Source organism: Peromyscus eremicus, chromosome 9 (genome assembly GCF_949786415.1).
Source record: "Peromyscus eremicus chromosome 9, PerEre_H2_v1, whole genome shotgun sequence".
Taxonomy (NCBI): domain Eukaryota; kingdom Metazoa; phylum Chordata; class Mammalia; order Rodentia; family Cricetidae; genus Peromyscus; species Peromyscus eremicus.
In genome coordinates, this window is record NC_081425.1 from 72,551,818 (window position 1) to 72,574,070 (window position 22,253).

Here is a 22,253-nt window from a genome sequence, read left to right on the forward strand (position 1 = left end):
AAGAGACTATCCCCCACCAAGGCAGCTATGTGCACAGGTTAGTGGTTCATGTTCTGATTGCTGAAAGATTAAAAAGTGGTGTTAAAACCAGTCATAGAAAATGAATATGCTATGACTTAAAACACAGCAAGCTGGATAAGAGCCACCACCAGGTACAACCCTCTCCGTAAGGAGTCACACTACTTTATACTGACCCTTGCTTTTCTGTTCTTCTATTTTTCCAAGATTTATTTTTATGTGTATGAGTGTTTTGTCTGCACGCATGTCAGTGCACCATGTACATCCCTGGTGTGGGATGTCAGAAGGCATCAGATCCCAGGAACTGGAATTATAGATTGTTCAACTTGCCAAGTGGGTGCTGGGAACTGAACCAAGGTCCTTTAACAGCAAGTGCTCTTAACTTTAGAGCCATCTCTCTAGACTCCCATCCATCCATCCATCCATCCATCCATCCATCCATCCATCCATCCATCCATCCTTTTTGTTTTTGTTTTTTTTCAACTTCCTTCTACCTGCTTGATTTAACTCTTCTACCAAAAGAACCTGAGCTTTTCGATGAGTGAATCCTTTTCCACTTGATAAGAAATTCCTTAAAAGGCACTTTTGTACCTGTTGCCAGAGCATCTACAAAGGGTGCTTGGTCTTGTGTACTGGTGGGACTGATTGGACAAAACGTTTACTACATGACACACCACAGCTCCAAATTCCACTAGGATCAATGAAGAGGTGTTGGAGAAGCAGCAAAGATGGAGGAACTAGGTGGTTGTTTGTAATTTTTGGGGGGGGTTCTTTCTGGGAGGATGCTGGGTGAGGGATGGATATAGACGGACTGGGACATGAGCAAGATTGGGGTGCACAATGTGAAATTCCCAAAAGATCAATAAAGAATTATGTTTAAAAATGTTATTATTAATACAACAATCTTGCATTGTTTCCTTTCTACTTTCAAAGCTGATCTTGAGGGAAGACATGATAACATGATTTATGTTCTCAAAATCTCCATTGTTTCCACTCTTGCAGATTTGGGGCTCAAGACAGTATACTAGGATTGTGGGATATTCTTGTCTTTCATGATACTTCCAGGAAGTATCCTAAGTTCTAGGTAGTGGGCAATTCAACAGGGTTGAGAAGTGGTCTGATTTTCCAAACGTGACCTCTTTAGTTTTTAGCATAGACTTTCACAGATGAGCAACATCTACAGGTATTAAGACAACTTCTAGTAGTTCAGCCATGTAAGGGAATATTTAGTTGAAGGAAATTTTAAATTTCCATTTTAACAGATTTCCTTACAAAATAATCCTTTTAAGGCAACACTTCCAAATAGACGTTGACTTTGATAAAAAGGACAAAATTTATAATGTGTATTACTAGTTTATAATATGTAACATATACCAACATAAAGACTTGATTCTAGGGCTGGGGCTAAGTGGAGGGAGCTGGGCTGTATTATGTTTTGATCTATTGTATTTTTCTCTTCTAACAAGACATACAGCAGACATAACAATTCTAAACAACTCAGTTATGAGAGGATGGGCTCTTGGCTTTGGCTTAGTTCTCTGTATTTTTGTTACATCTGAATTGAAGATTTACTTCATATACTCCTGTCACAGCACATGGACAGAAGAGTTAGGTATGTTTGGATGCTGTAAGCTGAGCATTGAGGAGGAGTGCAGCTCGGATTGACATGCAGTTCTTTTTCTCATGAAAGGAGGCAATCTCAGCAACTGACAATTAAATATCTTCAAAATATCTTTATGACTGAAAATTCATCTTCACCTATAACACTGGTTTTGCAAAAAAAAAAGAGCTAGCAAATTGCTTGTTGGCTTCACATTGGATTGAGGACCTCTATCTGCCCTTCCCTCCAACCAACCAGCATTTATTTTTTAACAGCATGAGCTAATCCTTCTAACACATGTTGCGTTGGTGAAGAGTTATTTCTTTCTTGCTGAAACAAAACAACACAACCCTTTCAAGACACATCCAGGCTCGTCTGCTTTCCCATATCCCAGGTATCACACTGTACCACTCCTTGAGCTTTGCAAGCCACCATCCATGCTGATCCAGATCAAACAGGCCTTCGGAGTCCTGACAATGACGTCTTCATCGAGCATGAGCGCGGCTAAGCCTCCACTTCTTGTTTGCTCTGCGGTGCTGTGCCAAGATCTTGGCTTTTAATGTTCCCAGCATCCTTGGAAACATCACTTGTTTGGCGTTTGAGCTTAAGAATGGTTTCGCATCCACAACAAAATATGAGGGTAAATGAAAAGAGTGTGACGCTCTTAGGGGTCTATCTGGAATTATTTTCTTTACCTAGCCACAGCACTTGAGTAGTTCAGAATCTTATTACCCTATGATAGTGCATCTGTAAAATTATATCAGAAATAAAACAAAAGGATTTGCTGTAATAGGATTCATTTTTTTAACCTTTGAAATTGAAATTTTTTCTGAATATTAAAAGTACTCATTTTAACTGCTGATGGATATTAATGGGAAGTATGATTAAGGAGTCATAATGTTTAACTTTTAATATGTAAATTTAAAAATCTACTCTTCATATCCTGATCTGATGACATCGAGTTATCAGCAGAGTATAATAACCTGACCTCCCCAAACTGGCTTTAATTAAATCTCTTAATGGCTAAACATCATAGCTTCATCATCAGAAAACACCAAGCATATGAGCGAAGTAACATTTACAAATTCGATTGTCCGCTTTCAAAACAGTACATTAGTAATGAATTTTGTTTTGGCTACACACTGAGTAACAGAACACTATGTATATTTGAAAGGTCCTTTTAAAAAACAAGAGGAAGTAAAGCACCAGGAACTGTGCATGCTTCCCACCCCAGAGAAGGGTGGGAAGTGGACATGCTTGGTGCTTTGCTAGCGAACATGGAGGCCACTATGCCTTCGTCGCGTGCCCTCTGGTGTGGCTGACCTCAGGGCCCAGGCAGCAGGGCACTGCAGTGTGTGGAGACAGACAGATAGCTCTGGCGGCTCCCACTTGCTCCTCAGGCTAAACACCAGGCAGAAGCGGCGTTGTGGGGTTCCTGTCCATCTGCCAACCCACAGCACTCCAGGGACACTGTGAGGGGGACGCTGGCCAAATCCTGCATGAGAAGTCATCTCCTTCACGCCCTCCTCAGTCCTCGGGTTGGACTAACGGAGCCCTGTATCTAATTTGATGGTGTTAGCCTCTAGCCAAGGAAAAGGAAGAGAAGCAAGGAAAAGCAACCAGCTTCACCCAGCAGACAGGATCCTCGGAAGCAGCTGTCGAGGGAACGAAGGCCAACCTGGCTAATCGACCTTAAATCTGAGCTCCACTTGCTAGTTTTTTCATTTCCCAATGGTTTTAAGAAATGTGAATAGTTGTGACTTTATGTGCCACAGACTACATACTGTTGCTTTGTCAAAGAACAGTGGCCTAAAGTCACTGTTGCACAGATACCAAACCACCCAGGCCACCTGCAGAGCACACTCAGAAGCTGACGTGCCTCTATGCTGACGACACACGTTCAAAAGGCAGGTGTTCTTACAGAGGCCATGCTTGCCATTCAGAAGGCAACTAACAGAAAATGTTCCTTTCAATAAGGGTCGGAAAATACTGCATGGATATGTAGACTCCCAGATGAACAGTCACACATGCAGCCGGATGTTCAGAAGCAAACTCTGTCACCACACATACTCAAGCCATTTTTTTCTGAACCAATAAAGACTTTCTTAAGAAATGTTTGAACTTTATTTTCCTCTCCCCCAGACAAGTGAAAATCATAATCTTACATAATTTCTTTGGAACGGGTAGACTGAGACAATTTATCGACGCTTCCTTCAATTTTCACACCACACTGAGCTCCAACAGGTTTTTGTTTTAAGGTGAACCAGGTTTCTGGCTCTTCCCTGTGGAGAAGTTACTTTCAAGTCAGTGAAAGTTCTTGGCCCATGATTAAAAGTCTTTGCCAATTAGTACTCGACAACTTCAATTCAGTTTTTTCTGGTTCAAGATGAGCAGGAGCCTAATAAGGCTGTGATAAAAGGGCAAAAGGCACCGAGAGCCAAAAGCGGATTAATGAGCTCCTCCATGTATTTGTCTTCCTAACAGCTGAACTGTTACAACTATTGACACTCTTCAAAAGGGTCCGCTCTGAACCCTGTCCAGGCACTGCAGGCTCCAATGGACATCTTCAAACCCAGAGAATGGAGGAGCAAGAGCTTCCCTGTGCGATGCCAAAACCAACAAAGCCCCATGGATCAGGTAATGAAACTCCAGCTTTTCCCCTTTGAGATTTATTTACTGGCAGCTGACAAGGGGCAAATTCAGCTCGAATTGTGCAGTCAAGGCCCTGTCAGGCTTTCAGAGGCACCCTTGTCTTGAAGCACCTTCGTGACTGGCATTTCACTCAAAAGCCCTCGGCACTGGCCCTTCACAGCTTATGACATCACAAAGGACACTCCAGACAGATGCCTACATGGCATCCTGCAGCATTTTAAAAGAGAATTAGTGGTTTTAATTATGGTCGTAGTATGAAAGGGAACCATGCAAGCTCCACGGGAGACCTTTGATCAGACCCTTTTCCAGTACAATGCCACGGAACTGTGACTATTCCTGGTCAGGGGCCTTTTCTTGCTGAATGACTCACCAGTGATCTTTGAATGCAGACAAGCTTCTAGCCCTCCCTCTTCATTAGTGAGCATTTCTATACAGGGGCCTATATAGTGCTTGGAGTCTAGGAGCTATACAATCAGGGAAAAGAATCCCTACAGATTCTGGCCTTTACTTAGGAAGTGCTGAAGGACTCTGAGTGACTTTATTCATTAAAACAGGTTGCTATTAATTAACTGTCATAATAAATAAAGAACTATTATTATTTGCATTTCTTACCATGTTCCCTTTAGTAAGATGTATAAAAGATGCCTGTAGCAGAAATGAATTTACTCAACAACCTCCCCACCCCCCCTCTTGCCCACGCCCCTTTGTGCATCCGGGCAGCTAGCTACCCTACTAATTATGGGGTCTAGAACTGTGAATCCAAATAGAAGTGAAACATAAATATGAAATTAATTAAGGACATGTTAAATGCCTTTTAATTTGCCTGTTTCTGCAATTGAAATAAGCAAACATGAAATTAGCTTTCCTTTTCAGTGACTGCAGAATAAGGATGCTAAAACTCAAAACTTTAAAAAAAAACCCACATACTCGGTATAAAGGATAAAGTTTCAGGCTCTAACAACTACAGTTAACTAAAGAAAAAAGGAATTCTAACGAGGTATAACAAGAATTGTTTTTAGAGACCATCTCACTTTCAGGAATTGGAAAACGCCTTTGGTCTGGAATGAGTATTTTAAGAATATCTTTTTAAATGGATCCCAATAATCACAGCCTTCAAAAGACTCAGGTTGAAACATTATAGGTCTGTGGAGACAGTTCCTTCTCATCTAGAACTTACAGTCACTATATGAAAACTGCAGATGTTTCTGAACACTTCTCATGGAAATGATAATTTGGCAACATGAGATAAACATAACTTTGCATAAGGCATACATTTTAGCCATTAACATGTTTCTGCTGTACATGTTACTTATATCTAGGAGATAGCTGAGATTTCTACTTTTTTGATACATCTTCTTTACTTAAAGAAAAAACTTGTGGACTTTGGCAACTCTGGAAGCAGAACATGAGCAGGACTGCCTGCACTTGCTGGCTCAGACCTTTTTTGTATTTCTTAGACTTTGTAGTTCTCTTTTGAGGTGCTTGAGAGCAGCTCTGATGTCTGCTCGCTGTGGATCAGTCCGTGCTTTCCGAGTGTAGAGACGAAAATGTCTGATGGTTTCAGACAGCAGGACTTCAGGGTCTGCATCTGTCCTGGGAAGGCGCAGCATCCGCTCACAGGCGATGGCATAGTTCTTATGCCAATTCACCGGGTGTTCCTCACGCAAGTACACTATCTCCTTGTAAAGCTGGAAGACAGCAAGTGTTGGGAGTCCATTGTTATCCTGACAGATTTTCTTGTTTCAAAACCAGAAAACAGAGAGAAATTAATGACACAAGGAAAAAAAATCCAAGCAGCCTACAGTAAAAATCTAATCATTGCCAGGCCATGCAGAAAATACAGGGATGCTACGTAATTACTACAGTAGCGGGAGGCGGATGTGCTTCGTCTAAAACTGCTTCTGGGGCTTTGGATGCTGCAGGATCCCAAGACACACTGTGTCAGGACAAAGTGCTCTTTCTCCAGAAAGATGTTCTGGGAAAGGATTTAGTTCTAACTGGAGGAAAGCTATTTACTCAACAGGCCGAGCGGCTAAACCTCTAAATTTAGCTGCTGGAAAAAAAAAATCTATCTTTAATAGACAGTGTAGAAAAAGAACTTGGCAGAATTAAACTTCTGTTTCACATTATTAACGTGGATTTTTCTCTACATGGAACAACAGTAGTGTTAGCAACAATCCAATCCCAACAATTCCATTGTTATCAAGTGTACTGGCACAGCAGAATCAAGAGAGCCCCTAAAAGGGCGATGCTGAAAATCTTCACAACACCCTACAATTTACCATCGCCATAGCCAAAACACTGTCCACAGAAACTCAGAATTTTGATTTCCCAACTGCAGAGACAGTGTTAATTGGATGCAAGTAGAATCAAAACATCTATTTATTTATCATCTATTTATTTATTTATTTATTTATTTATTTAGTGTTTAGTGTGTGTGTGTGTGTGTGTGCGCGCGCACATGCGCGTGCATCATAGTGCACGTGTGGCATTCAGAGGACAACTTCTGGCAGTTGGTTCTCTCCTTCCACCACGTAGGTTCTGGGGATCAAATCAGGTCCTCAGGTTTGTTAGCAAATGTCTTTATCTGCTGAGCCATCTACCAGCAGTCCAGAATTTCGATAATGAATTTTCCAGAAGGAATGCATCAACATTAACAAATAAACAGGTAAGTGGAGACTAGTCTGCACAACGGACGTGATGCTTCCTTCTTTAGGAATTTCACCGTCCCGTTAAGCACTGGGTAACTAGTAGTGTCCCTGCCGACTGAAGACAGACCAGACAGTGCTTTTGAAGTAGGGCTGTGTTCACAATATCATGTAGTGGACAGAGACCAGTTAATGATCTTTTCCCATCTCCTCCAAAGCAGCCAAATGAATGCCCACTAAAACAGCGTCCTTGTCAAGAACTCTACAGCCTGTGACTGTCCCTTGGAGATTTAAAAACCCCATCTGTCTTCAACTTCTTCTCAGAACAGTTTCCCTTCACATTGGTGACTCCCAGCTGACATTTACGTTGGAGTGAGCTTAGACTCTGACCCTCTTAGCTGCCAGACAGAACTCTACATGCTGCCTTCAAAAATCGACTCCCTCACTGCCCTTGAGTGGGGTGCCCTGGAGGACTCTGCCTTTGCTCCTGGGGCTACCTCCTTTTGGACCAGCCTCCCTCCCGTCCCTTTCTACCATCTATCTGGCTGGCTCATCCTGGTATTCCAGCATGGCACCTCTTCCCAGCACTCAGGCTCAGATCTCTGGGTCCTATGCATTGCACGACTGTCAGCACATATAAGACTGATCTGGGACTGTGGAGTGGCTCATCCTCAACATCCTTGCTGCAACCTGCCACCTTTGTGACAGCAGAGACAAGACCATATCTAACATAATATGCAGTATTGAGCAGGTGTTCAATAAATGCTGTGAGTGAAGAATGAATAAAAGTGAGCTAATGTTCAAAATTAAGCAGCAAATAAGTCACGCCAATTGGACACTATGCTGCTTTAAGTCAGCAGCAAGCAAATGTGTTGGCTGAGGAGAACCACAGCAGTCCAGAGAGAAGGGAACTTGGCTGCTCACATAGGAAGGGCCTGAGCTCTGTGTGCACAGGCCCTTACCAGGATATTTGTTTCCACGGCCAACTGGCTAAGTCTGTAGTGTTAGCAGAGGCCTGTGTTAAAAGTCACAGGAAACCAGAGCCTTGTCAAAACAGTGCACCAAAAGCCTCTCAGTGTGTGTGCCTTTCCTGAGGAGAGTGTAGCTTTGCCTTCGGAAGGTGTTGGGCTTCCTAAGGCTAGTCAGGAGACAGACTCTTTCTGTGGCCTTTCTCTGTCCTCAGGACTCCTCTACCAGCCATGGCGATCATTTCACGAGCAGGCAGGATTTTGCACTGAGGGTGACATGACAGTTTTAGTAAAGCCATTATGTCAGTTTCCTCTCGGTGCTGCAACGAAGAACCACAGACACTGGCTAAAAGCAAGACAGGCTCACTGTCGAAGAAGCCGAGACATCAGCCGCACTGTACTCCTGCACTCTGCACAATTTGTTCCTTCCCTTTCTAGCTTCCAGAATCGTCTGTACCTGTAACAGCCCTTTCTCCATCTCCATGGCCAGTGGATACCATTCCCAAATCTCTCTCTCTCTCTCTCTCGTGTGTCTTTCATAAGGCCCCTAGGATCATATTGGACCCAGTTGGCTAATCCAGGATAAGCTTGATCTCACGTCCTTTAACTCAACCATATCAACAGAGTGCCTTTTGCCACAGAAGACAGTGGTACAGGCACTGTGGGATGGGGATGTTATTTTGATTACCATGACCCTTTACCTTAAACACTGCTTATGATACAATTGAAATTGAGTTTTTTTTCCCATCTGTGCTACTTTATAATGCTCCAGATCAGCTGGAGAGCAGAGAAAAAAACTTCTGTTGTACACCCTGTCTCCACTCCAGTCACTTCCACCTCCCAGTAGATGCCCTTCAGCAAAACTGAAACATACTTTATATGCATGAGTGTAGAGCTGTGCTTTCACGTCTGGAGGCACCGTGGCAGTCTCTGCCAAGTTAAAGATGAAGAACGGTGTTTTCATCCTGAGGGTTGGAGGAAGAACTCACGTTAGAATCATACCACAGCACAAACTCCTTTTTTGTGCATTCTTCATTCTCCTGTGTGCATGGAAATTTACTCTGAACCAACAGCAATCCAAGGCCCTCCGAGGCACAGTACTCATACTCACCACCAAAGCCCCCCAAGGCACAGCACTCACACTCACCAACAAAGCCCCCCAAGGCAGAGTGCTCACACTCAACACCAAGCCCCCCAAGGCACAGTGCTCACACTCAACACCAAGCCCCCCAAGGCACAGTGCTCACACTCAACACCAAAGCCCCCCAAGGCACAGTGCTCACACTCAACACCAAAGCCCCCCAAGGCACAGTGCTCACACTCAACACCAAAGCCTCCCAAGGCACAGTGCTCACACTCACCACCAAAGCCTCCCAAGGCACAGTGCTCACACTCACCACTGACGCTTTTGGGGAAAAGGGTCCTATCATCACTATATGGTCCCTACAGATGTGCCCCACTGTATGGAAGAGTAGTCAGGGACAGGGAGACCTGGGTTTGTCAGCGCATCCCTGAAGGTGCCCATCCCAGCAGCTTGGGTCATGTGCCCAGGCTCAAAAGGGTCTGGATTCTTTGAGCACACAAACATCCAAATTGTGTACAGCACACTAATTAAATCAATACCTGCCTAAATAATGACCTGCTTTCTTCTTTTATGTGACTGTCTCCCAGCTTTCCCACAGTCAATCACAATGAACAATTGTGCAGTGGAGCTTTGATCCGGTTTTTAAAGCAGGTGTTTGTCCCTGGAACTAGACTGGCAGCTTTAGGCCATTTTTTAACTTCTTCAAAAACATGCTGGCACAAACAGCTATTTTGTAATGATTATAGTGGAGTTATATTTCTCTATTTAAAAAACATTTTATTTATTTTGTGTGCATGTGGTGGTAGGGCACAGGGCTCTAGGTGCTACACTGTAAATATAGAGGTCAAAGGACAACGTGCAGCAATCAGTTTTCTCTTTCTTCCACATAAGTAGTGAGGATCAAACTCACATTGATACACTTTTACCTCCTGAGTCGTTTTGCTGGCCCAAGGAACTGTATTTCTTTTCCTTTTTTTCCCTGAGACAGTGTTTCTCTGTGTAACAGTTCTAGCTGTCCTGGAACTAACTCTTTATAGACCAGGTTGGCCTTGAACTCAAAGAGATCCAAGTGCCTCTGCCTCCCAAGTGCTGGGATTAAAGGCATGCACCACCACTGCCTGACAGCTGTGTTTCTTTGTAATTTTTTTTTTTTAATTTATTTAGTTTAAAATTTTATGTGTATTGGTGTTTTGCCTGCATGTATGTCTGGGTGATGATGTCAGGGCCCTTGAAACTGGAGTTACAGACAGACATGAACAGCCATGTAGGTGCTGGGAATTGAACCCAGGTCCTCTGGAAGAGCAGTAAGTGCTCTAAACCATTGAGCCATCTCTCCAGCCCCATATAATTCTTAATAAATCTTTAAACATATGTAAATGCTCTATACCATAACTCAATTGTCAGAACGTAATCTCTGGAATAGACTGGGCATCAGTGTATTTTTGCAGAAGGATGAACTCCCTAGGCATGAGGGACACCTTTCTGTATTGCTTAGGACTTTTGTACTGATGTTTTGACCAAAGTTTACTAGTGTGAGTTGATTTGAATTTTTGACATTGATTTATCTTTTGTCTGTGTGAACCTGCATGTCCTATCTCTAATGTGCTGATCAGAGGACAATTGATAGAAGTCAGTTCTCTTTCCAACCTGTGGATTCCAAGGATAAAGCTCAGGTCACCAGGCTTGACAAGTGCCTTTACCTGCTCAGCCAGCCATCTTGCAGCCCCCATTGGTTGATTATTTAAAAATAATGACAGGGACCAAGAGAAGCAGTCGTTTCACTAAGAAGTGATCCATATGGAGCAGTCTGGCCCCTCTCTCTGAACAACAGGAAGCTATAGCATCCCTCACAGTAAGGGATAATATCTTCACAAAGTCTCCCGCAACAGGCTGTGCCCTGTGAGGGCAGGAACTGGGTTGTACTCATGTGTAGCTTCTGGCCAGGCACAGGGCCTGGCCTCTGGTAAGTGTTAACTGATGCTTTAACAACAGACTGGCATGGCACATAGAGACAGGGCTTTAAGGCTCACTTCCGCCCAGTCTCTCCTCCTTCCACTGGCTTGGCCGGAGCAGAAGTATGGAGTGAGGAGTGCCTTAGGGCTATATTGAGCTTCGGATTCCGTCACTGTCATTAAGTGCCCTCAGAAATCCATCTACCTCACTCTTCTATAAAATGGAGATAACAGAGCCTCACGGGTTATGAAGATGAGATGAGATTATGCACACATAACAATACAATGTCCTGAACAAGACAGCTGCCCTTAAGTCATTTTTATTTCCACTTGTCTATATTCCCAGAATGAAAAGTGCCATGGGCTATTTCTTTGCTATGTTAAAAACAGCTGACAAATGCTAAAATGTGGCAGATCAGTCACCTTGCTTGCCACATCTCCTCATTAGCCACCGATTCCCAAGAAGATGGATCAAATCTGTAATTACAAGAGAAACAGTATCAGCCACATTACATTATGATGCCCAATGTCTGTTTTATGATCTTCTAAGGCCACTGAAACAGGCTGGCCCTTGACGTATTGATAGTGAGTACACCAGAAAGTTTTGCATTTAAGTAGGTGCATTTACTAACTCTTAATCGGACCTCAAGAGAGCAGAGAACAGAGGGAAGAGGCACAGGCGTTGGGCAGCCGTCCCCGAGCCTATGAGGGGACACAGTGAGGCACAGGTCACACTAGGACACAGCCAAGAGCACATGTGAAGAGAAGCTTCACTAAATCCTGCTGGGCTATGGGCTGCTTGAAGAATTCTGGACAAACAACTGCTAGCCAGAATTTATTTATTTATTTATTTATTTATTTATTTATTTATTTATTTGTTTGTTTGTTTGTTTGTTTGTTTGTTTTTTCAAGACAAGGTTTCTCTACGTATCTTTGCTCCCTTTGCACCTTTCCTGGAACTCACTTGGTAGCCCAGGCTGGCCTTGAACTCACAGAGATCCGCCTGCCTCTGCCTCCCGAGTGCTGGGATTAAAGGTGTGCATCACCACCGCCCTGCCCAGAATTTTATAATTAAAAATTTATAATAAAAATTAAGATAAATTTATAATTAAAATTTCTAATTATGTATCTGTTTAAATAGAATGGAGCTAAGGAACAATATGTACATGTATTTTTCATCAGCTCTCTGAAGAAAATGTAATTTTCACCATGTCTATCAGGATGGTCTTAAACTCACAATCCTTCTGACTTAAGCCTCCTGAGTGCGAGTATCTGAGGCATGCACTACCATATCCAGCAGACCATTTTTTTTTTAAACTTTTCTTATGAATCATATAACAATGTGCTGTTAGCTCATACTGTCTCAAAAAACTTTCATAGCACTTGTTAATATGATTTTTCCTCTTGTGCCTAAATTATAAACACTAGGCTATCTGATGTGAAACAATCCATTAATTTAAAAATATTTTTATTTAACTGTGTGTGGGGTGTGTTGTACGTGAGCGCAGATGGCTGTGGAAGCCGGAAGAGAATGTTGGATCCCCTGGAGCTGGAGTTACAGGTCGTTATGAAGCCACCGTTCGTGGGTGCTGGGAACCGAGTTGGGTCTTCTGCCAGAGTGGTACAGACTCTTAACCCATGAGTCATTTCTCCAGCTCAATAACTCAGAATTAAAAAAACAGATAACGGGGCAATCTGTCTCGATGGACTTATTTTCCATAGGTAAGGTAAACTTTATGCAGAGATGCTCAAGAAGAGTTAACAATATCCTAAGCAATGTTAACAAGGTTGATGAGAGCCACAGAAAAAGGTTCTCCAGCTCCGCCTGCCTTACAGAACTTGTCGACTTGTCTTTTGTTTTTGTGCTGGGGATTGAATTCCCCACTCCAGCCGCACGCTAGGAAAGTGCTGTATCACTCAGCTACATGCTAAACTGTGTCTGCATTCTTGCAGAAGGAACATAGCAAGTTCACACCTAAGGAATCATCCTGGGCAACAGAGTGCTTCCTAGAGCTTACCCACAGCTCACAAGTGCCTCCACTCAGAGCAAACTACAGTGTCATGGCCTGAAAGCAGAGGTTACCACATACCGAACTCTTAGGGAACCCACTCCCCCAAAGTCTCCTTCCCTCTGATCTCCTAGACAGGAGAAGAAAGAAACCATCTCTTTCTGTTGATGTTTGATGATCTTTTGTGGGCAGAAAATGATATAAAAAAACTCAACAAAAAATTAAAAGGCATCTCAAGAGCCAAGTGTGGTGGGGCAGGCCTGTGACCCCAGCACTGGAGGCTGAGGCAGGGGACAGGCCTGTGACCCCAGCACTAGGAAGGCTGATGCAGGAGGAACCTGAGTTTGAGGCCAGCCTGAATAGTAAGAACTTGTCTCAAAACCCCAAAACAACAGACAAGGTATCTCAAAATGTAGCCATTTTTGCTTTTAGACACACACAACTGGTATTTGCCTAAAAACACACCTGCTGCTCATACCTTCCGTATTCTTCAGTCCAGTTATAAAGACTTCGTGTGCGTTTAATCCACTCTTCGGGGTTGAACACAGTCCTTGAAGGAACCAACTTGTCACAAGATCCCCATGGCCAAAGTGAATAGTTCATTTTCCAAGTTGGGTCACCTTCATGAATTCCTATGCAAACAAATGTTTCTCTTCTACCCAAAACAGAAAAGCATACAATTCAAAATGTCACATTTCTTTAGTTCACAGAAGGTCATTTTGGCCTCCATAAGCCTTAGTTATTTATACGCCATTTGCGAACATGCCATTTGTGAGCATGTTGGTTTATTTAAATCTTTCCCAGGTATAGTGCAAGAAATTTATTTACTGTAAAACAAGACAAAACAGAAAACTGCAGGAAGCAACAAACAGAAACCGGTGAGAAAAATCTTCCTGCCTCTCATTCTAAAACGGGGACCTTATCACCAGGAACACTGGCATGGCATTGTGTCACATGTAAACAAAACGCTTTCTTTGCGATCCCTTCTTATTTTACAGGTAGAATTCTAAGTCTCCCCATTCCCCACACGTCCATTGTGCTTTATTATCTCTTTTGTCATTTCTATGCTTATTATTTGCATTTGTAAGTCTCCCTGAGAAGCCTAGAACATCCTGAGGATAGGCCCTCTGTCCCCGCATTAACTTTGAATGCCGCACAGCATGAGGTTAACACATAATAAATACTGGCTGGAATTAAATTAATCAGATTTGAATAAGTGTTAGGAACCTTAGAGCCTACAAAAGTTAGAAACAGAAATGGCTTTAACAGTGGTTCTCTTCCTATTTGAGGTTGTTTAGTAGAAAGGGGAAACAGAGCAGAGTATTAGAAGTTACTGGAAAGTAAATGACTTGGATAACTTTGAAAGAAGACAATTTGTCAGCTTAGACTTCATATTTTCCCTTCACACTTACTACTCCATGATTTGGGAAGTTATTTAGCTCCCTGTGTCTTCTCATCTGCCTGGTCCTAGGCTGGTGAAGGAAGCTCAGCCTCCAGTGACACAGTCACTCTTGGGAAGATGCAGTGCTCCCAGGGCACTCAGCCAGGCTCTGGGAGGAACCCCACAGCGGCCATCTGAGGGCCCTGATGAGGAGGACACAACCAGTTCCCCTGGCTAGTGATGTGAAAAGCGAAAAACTGGCCAGAGATGGGGACTCCAAAACAGAAGCCAGAAACATCCTTGGTTTTACTGGCACTTCTATCCTGGCCAGAGGACAAGAATACCAAAAACGTTTAAGGGCCCTGGTGTGTGTTTCTGTTTGTTTTAATCTCTCTCCTTTTACATAGCAACCTAACGAACACAGCTGCCTGGATGCCGTGAGGAATCAGATCCCTTAGGTGTGCCCACACTCCAGTTCAGACCCCAGGATGGAGAAGTGCACGAACACCTGTGGGTAGGACAACTGGACTGACCAGCTCTCCCCACCCAATGCCTCCACATGACAAAGCTTTAGCAGCCCTTAGAGCAGGACACCCAGGGACAGCCCTTGCCTGAGACTGCTCTTGTACACAGGACCTCTGCTTGCTTTCTCTCTCAAGCACTTACCTACAACAAAATTCTGTTTTGAAACCGAATCTATTATCTGTGAATTTCATCTTGTGAGTTTATGAGACTGACTACACAGAAAACGTTTATGATATGTGAGGTAAAAGAAGCTGGATTATCCTCTCTACAAAATATACCATATGTGTGGTTACATGTACAGTGTATGTAAATAAGTAACTTTGCTAAAAACAACCAGAGTTCAAAGCCAGTTATCAAAACGACAACAGCAGGACCACGGTACCCTTGACAGCTTTTCTGTAGTGTCTCATTCCCAGGGAGTTGTGACATTCCTACAATATTGTTCTCGGGTCACGTTAGACTGTCATTTCTTTTCTTTCTATGTGTATATTGTGTGTGTATGCTCCTGTGTGTAAGGGGGCCTGTGAGCCAGAAGAGGGCTTGGATCCCTTGGACCTGGAGTTATTGGAAGCTACTGTAAACTGGGAATGGGAAACTGAACTAGGTCTTCTAGGTCCTCTAGAAGAGCAGCAGGTAAGTCCTCTTCACTGCTGAGCTCTCTCTCCAATCCCAACTTTCATTTCTTAACAAATGCTGAGTGAACACCCACAGGCAAAATTAATGGCTTCTTGTCTATGTTCCCAGGATGCTTAGCTTAGGTAGTCAAAAAATCTACTCAGTAGGCACTTACGGCATGTTTCCCACTTGCTAGTGAAGAACTTCCCACACTCTGGCTGGTTATATTCACATCACTTTAAACGGCCAGCTAGACCATGGTCCACTGGGATTTGGACCTGATCCTCACGTCTCTTTTTATTGCCAGGACCTAACACAAGCTATAACAGAGCAAATATTTGGAAATTTTTGAAGCAGAATTAAATGAAACTCACAAAAAATGCCAGTTTGGGGATGCTATTGGCTTGTTGTGTCTTACTTCGGAATATCATAATTGAATGCTCTTCTCACAGCACATTTGTACCCATTCCCTTTCGATCACTCACGAGCCACTGAGGAAAGGCTCAGCAGCACACTGAAAAACTGCATTTTGTTTCCCTACCAATGAATAGGTTGACATTGGAATTTATAAAAAAAAAAAATTTTTTAAGTCCTCTTCACAAGAAAAAAAAAAAAAACCCAAAAAAACAAACCATGAAATCAATGCCTCTTTTTCAAGCTGGGGACAGTCCCAAGCATCTCAGACAGAAGCAATGCTCAGGACTCACTACTGAGGACTCACTTGTTCTTGACCTTAACTGCAAATCATTTCATGTTCTCAAGTACAGAATTCACAATTCTCTTATTTTATCCTCAGCTAGCATAAACTGTAGGTGTTGTTCTTATTTATAAAAATGTTTTATCCTTTATAAAAATGCCTAAGCTATTTTTATACAGTGATTATTCCTGGAAAAAAATGCTTTACACTTAAAAGGGGGCCACAGTGCTGATCAGGAGGTAACCGTAATTGCTTGCGATCCACCTGCAATGATTTCAAGTAGGCAGGCACATCTCCAATTTCTCAGAATTGTGCTAAGATCTTATTTGCTGTTCTTGCTAATCTGTCTTTATTTTTCTTTTACCCAGAACAATAACATTTATTTCTGCCTGGCCTCATTTATGCACAGATATTCAATTTAATTACAAAGATAATCTCACCGGTGACGGGGAAATAGGTAGAAAATTGGTCATTTGGATGAGGCACAGCTGCTTCAGAAACAATTTTAGAAAAGCTGTAATATGAAAAGAATGCTTACTGTTTATTCATTTCAAGGAAGTGATGAAGATTGAATGTGACCATCCCACTAGGTAAGACTCCTTCCACAGGGTTCCACCGGTCCCCAGGAAAGTGCACTCCTGGTAGGTGCCTTGCCATCTTGGGTAAATACCACTCATAAGTCATCATCTGTCAGAAAGATCACAGGGAGCCACATCTCAGCTCATGTGCAAAGTTTCAGGTCCACCGACAGCCAAGGACAGGTTCTAATTAAATAATTGGGAAAAATACTTTCTGGCAAACTGAGGAATGTGGCACTGCTGTGCCTTAAGAATGACTTAATTCTCAGGTTTCATGTCTGAAGAGATGACCACTACCCTGACTCTACTTCAACTCCATGCATGTGCCAACTCCCGGATGATGATCCCCAGTCTTAAGCGAATGGAACTCAATTCTCAGAACCAGCAAAGACACAGCCCTCGGGAGCCCTCCCCCTCCCCAGCCTCTGTACCTACCTCTGGTATAGTTCTAGGCCTACTCCTCACTAGCCTGAGCTCCCAGAGGGAAGGTACTGTATCTTTTCATCTCTGTGCACCTAGCACACTGCATAGCACACAACGGTGCTCCAATTATTTTAGTTGTAGTTGAAATGTCTTTGATGGACAGACCAAATAACCTAGACAAAATACACAAATGTATCATTACTACATTCTTATCTTCTTAGTGTTGCTCACTTATGATGAATAAGATATAATCTCCGCCCTTGAGAAGCTCAATTATATAATAACCTAGGCCTCAAAGCTGAAAACCTTTTTGGCTAAATAATCTGAATTTATTAGTAGTCCCCAATTAATCACATATTCTTAAACATTTTTTACTTTGTTTTGATTTTTGAGGCAGTGTCTTTAATTACAAAGATAATCTCACTGGTGACATAGGCTAGCTTCAAATTTTTGTTTTGTTTCTTTTTGTTGAGACGGTCTTACTATGTCACTCTGGCTGGTTTAGAATTCACTTTGTAGATCAGGCTGGCCTTGAACTCACAGAGATCTTCTGTCTCTGCCTCCCAAATGCTGGGATTAAAGGTATGTGCCATCATTGCTCAGATGGCTTCAAACTCTTCTGCTGGGGGATGTCTTTCTGTATGCTGTGAATATATGTTGTTCCCATTGGTTAATAAATAACCTGCTTTAGCCTATGGCAAGGCAGCTTAGAGGCAGGCAGGAAATCCAAGGAGAGAGACAGGAAAGAGAAAGGCGGAGTCTGGGGAGATGCCAGCCTGCAGCCCAAGGAACAACATGCCAGCAGACCAGTAAGCCACGGAACATGTGGCAAAACATAGATTAATAGAAATGGGTCAATTTAAGATGTAAGAGCTAGCTAGAGGCCTGACATAGGCCATACAGTTTGTAAATAATATTAAGCCTCTGAGTGATTATTTTGTAAGTGGCTGCAGGACTAGAGAAACCTTCCAACTACACTCTTGATCCTCCTGCTGGTGGCTCCTGAGAACTGACTGAGATTACAGGTATGTGTCACCACAACTAGATTCACATGTCTTTTCATTAAAATAATAATAAAAAAAATCACTTTTCTTAATTACATACTTAATTCTGTATTTCATAGAAAAGACTCCTATTTACATCTTGAATATGATCATCTAGGCAATTGTGCTCATATCTTACTTACCTTGTATAAGCCATTCAATTAACAAATGACAAATTAATTTTAAATGCATATATTATACAACTCAAATATTTTATTACCCAATAGTTTCAATACTTGGGACATTCACATCAATAGAGTAATATGCTATGAACTTAATATTTCTCAGTTAATTCTTATGATAGCCTTACTATAATTCTATCAGGTACCATTGTTGGCCCAGCAACAGCTACTGTCGTCTTTTTTTTTTTTTTTTTTTTTTTTTTACAAACACACTCTTTATTACAATCAACTCTCTCAGGCAGCAATGTGCTCAGGCCTAGTGACTCCCCTTTGCTAGTGAGTGTTTTAGGAGTGGGCATTATGAAGTCTTTGGAAGCTCTGAAAAATGTGTTACTCTCAACTGAGAACTATGCCAGCAGGGCAAGAAGCATCCTGCTTTGTTTAAGGGTGTGAGGTTGAAACTAGGTGTCTGTGCTGGTTAATTTTTGACAACTGGACACAAACTAGAGTCACCTGGGAGGGACTCGCAAAGGAGAATTGCTTCCATCATCAGGTTGGCCTGTGAACACATCTGTGCTGCATCTCCTTGATTAATGATTGATGTGGGAAGGCCCAACCCACTATGGGTGGTACCAGTCCTGGGCAGGTGGTCCTGAGTGGTAGAAGCAGGCAATGAGCAAGCCATGGAGAGCAAGCCAGTAAGCTGTGCTCCTAGTGATCTCTGCTTGAGCTCCTGCCTTGAGGCTGTGTCCTGGCTTCCCTTGCTCTGATGGACTATAACCTGTAAGCCAAACAAATCCTTTCCTCTCCCAACTTGGTTTTAGTCAGTGTTTTCTCACAGAGCCAAGTTATCAACACAGACCTAGTTCTCAGAAGTGGAACTGACGCTCAAGTCTGCCTGTCTGTATAGCTCACACCTGAGCAAACTGCTCATATGCACAATGTGCGAAATCCCCACACCAGGCAACTGCAAACCTATTTTCTTGAGGTTCCCATCATTTACTAAAAGAGCCAGATGGCTTGCTCAGCTGGACAAGTCACATTACTCCTTCACCATCCAGGGTTTCTCTCTTCCCTAAGGACTACTCAAAAACTAGATTTGCTCTCTTTTTGGCATCATGATTAAGATAATAAATCTTATAATTAAGTATAGTTTTTCAGTTTCAGAAATTTACTTTGTTTTGTAATTTGTATGTTTCTTTTGAGACATAGTCTTGTGTACATGAGGCTGGCCCTGACCTCTCTGAGTAGCTAAGGATGACCTTTAACTTCCGATCTTCCAGCTTTTCCTCCTAAGTGCTGGGATTACAGGTGTACACTTCCAATAATGTGGTGCTCAGGGTATCTGTGTGAGCTAGGCAAGCTCTCTACCAACTCAGCTACACTCCCAGTCCAGGAAAACTGTTTTAATAGCACTTTTTTTAAAAAAAGTAATTACCTTCTTTTTTTAAACTTAATTTTATGTGTATGTGTATTTCGCCTGCATGTATGCCTGTACCATGTACATGTCTGGTACCCATAAAAACCAGAAGCAGGTATTGGATTCTATGGACCTGGAGTTATAGATGGTTGTGAGCTGTACAGACAGGTCTTGGGAATCCAGGCTGGATCCCTTGGAAGAGCAGCCAGTAGTGGTCCTAAAAAGTGAACCACCACCTATTCTGCTCAGACATCCCAGTTCTTACAAGGCTCCTCCTAACACATTTCTGTCATAGGATCAATAGTTTCTATGAAAATTCTATAGCAGCGTTATAATTAATAATCTCCAATGTAAATGTTTACTTGCCCACATTTTTTTATATTCAATTAATTTAATTTTCATAGTTAGGCCAGTGTGCAATGTCAGCCCCTTGGTGAAATGGCTAAACATAAAAAATGTAGTCTATTTCTTGACTCTAAGATGAAGCATATTGATAAAACAGCTTAAATGAGGAAGAAAAAAGTTATGAATTAATCCCAAATAAACAGGACTGTGGTATATCCGATATTCTAAGAATGATTACAGCTGGTGGTGCCCACTGATAATCCCAGCACTCGTGAGGCCAAGGAAGGAGTACAGAGAATTCCAGGCCACCTGTTCTATACTGTGAGACCCTGTGAAAAGCAAAAAATGATTTACTCTTCCCATAAAAAACCACAAAAAGAATGATTATGAAAAGTTTACCCAATCATATTTTAAAAGAATAATGCTTATCTATCTGTTTATGTGAATGGATCATACTATTTGCTCAGACTCGTTTCAAAATCTTGGACTCAAGTCACCAGCATACGCCACCATGAATGTGTTTAAGGGTTGCTATATTGCTGAGGATATTTTTCTTATACTTACTTCTTGATCCACTAGGGAAACATCTGGCCTCAGCCCCTCACAGTAATGCAAGTAGCGGAGAGAATTCCCTGGCAAATCTCCCCTGAGTAAGATGATTGCATCACGAGGCATGGAGTCCAGAAGATTTCGTGCAAACTGATCGATCACATTATTGGTTCTTTGGTCACAAATGCTAAATAAAAAGATTTTTCAGCAAATTAAAACAGCAGCACATTTGCACAGCTTGAACAGGCCTGGCTTCTTCTCTGTGCTCGCCTTTCCCTCCCTTCCCCAGGCGTCCACACTTAGTGCTTCAGAGCATCCCACCAGCCGCTCTTAGAGAGGGCACACCACTGGAGAACAGTCATCCCCTCGGCTTTTTGTTCATTTATTTTACTGTGTTTTTTGAGACAGGGTTTCTCTGGGTAGCCCTGGCTGTTCTGTAACTGGATTTGTAGACCAGGCTGACCTCAAGCTCAGAGACCTGCCTGCCTCTGCCTCCTCTCTGGCATCATCTCGGCTTTGTCAGAGGTGCTGAGTGAACTAAAGGAGAAAGAAAGGCGCACTGCATTCCTTCTGCCAGTTTATAAACAAGTCCGGGAAAAGCAAACAGTCTGTCTCATGCATGATTCTTCACCCGAGTACTCCAATGTCAGTTACCAAAGTAGTTTCGCACCATGCAGAATGAAGGTAATTTCATCTTAATTCCATCTCCTCCAAAGGAATAGTCAGAAATACAGGCGGAAATCTGCTCTTTCCGACAGGAGTTGACATGCACCTGTGTGACTAGGGCACGTGCAGCACTGAGGCTTCCCCCACCTTCCTCCACCTTCAAGCTTCCTGAGGTGCCCTTTCCCTGGGGGTCAGGAACACTGAGAAGGGAGGGACTGCATTTGCTGAGCTGCCCGCAGCCCCTCAGCTGGTATCTACCAATGGTAGCTACTGCAGTGCACCTCTTCTCAAGAAAGAAGTGGCCTTTCTAATGCCAAAGAAAAGGTGAATGAGTTCAGAGAACAGTCTACAAAAGAAGAAAAGGCTGTGAGAGGAAAAAGCACCAAAGCATAACAAAATCAAAAACAAGCGATGTCATTCTCTGTGATTCCTGTCTTTCTAGCCATCCACTGTCTGGGCTGAGGAGGTGCTAAGTTGAACCACTAGGTTCATATCACAAGGCAGACCTCTTCTAGACCAGAGCACTGCCCCTGTCCTTGCAATCCATACAGCAGTGACTGTTTCCTGTGGTGATATTGTGTTCCCCAAAATATTGTGCACCCTAATAAACTTATCTGGGGTCAGAGAACAGAACAGCCAGAGGCCAGAAAATGGTGGCACACACACCTTTAATCCTAGCATTCTGAAGGCAGAGATCCGTCTGGATCTCTGTGAGTTCAAGGCCAAACCGGAAACAGCCAGACACGGTGACTCACGCCTTTAATCCCAAAAAGTGAGCCTTTAATCCCAGGGAGTGATGGCAGAAAGCAGAAAGGTATATGAGCAGCACAGTTCAGCTGAGAGGCATCCAGTCTGAGGAAACAGGATCAGCTGAGGAATTGGCGAGGTGAGGAAGCTGTGGCTTGTTCTGCTTCTCTGATCTTCCAGTGTTCACCCCAATACCTGGTTTGCTTTTATC

General features: G+C 42.8%; 1 protein-coding gene across 1 annotated transcript in view; it reads right to left on the minus strand.

Moving 5' to 3' along the window:
• Positions 1 to 3,728: 3,728 nt before the first annotated feature.
• Tmem260 (transmembrane protein 260) overlaps positions 3,729 to 22,253 on the minus strand; it is a 68,234-nt gene continuing 49,709 nt past the window's right edge. The window contains exons 11-16 of the mRNA XM_059273720.1: positions 20,645 to 20,816; positions 16,688 to 16,836; positions 13,410 to 13,586; positions 11,346 to 11,399; positions 8,761 to 8,851; positions 3,729 to 5,958 (exon numbers count right to left, since the gene is read on the minus strand). Coding sequence (XP_059129703.1) covers positions 5,704 to 5,958; positions 8,761 to 8,851; positions 11,346 to 11,399; positions 13,410 to 13,586; positions 16,688 to 16,836; positions 20,645 to 20,816 — 898 coding nt within the window. The 3' untranslated portion in view covers positions 3,729 to 5,703. The remainder of the gene's footprint in view (positions 5,959 to 8,760; positions 8,852 to 11,345; positions 11,400 to 13,409; positions 13,587 to 16,687; positions 16,837 to 20,644; positions 20,817 to 22,253) is intronic.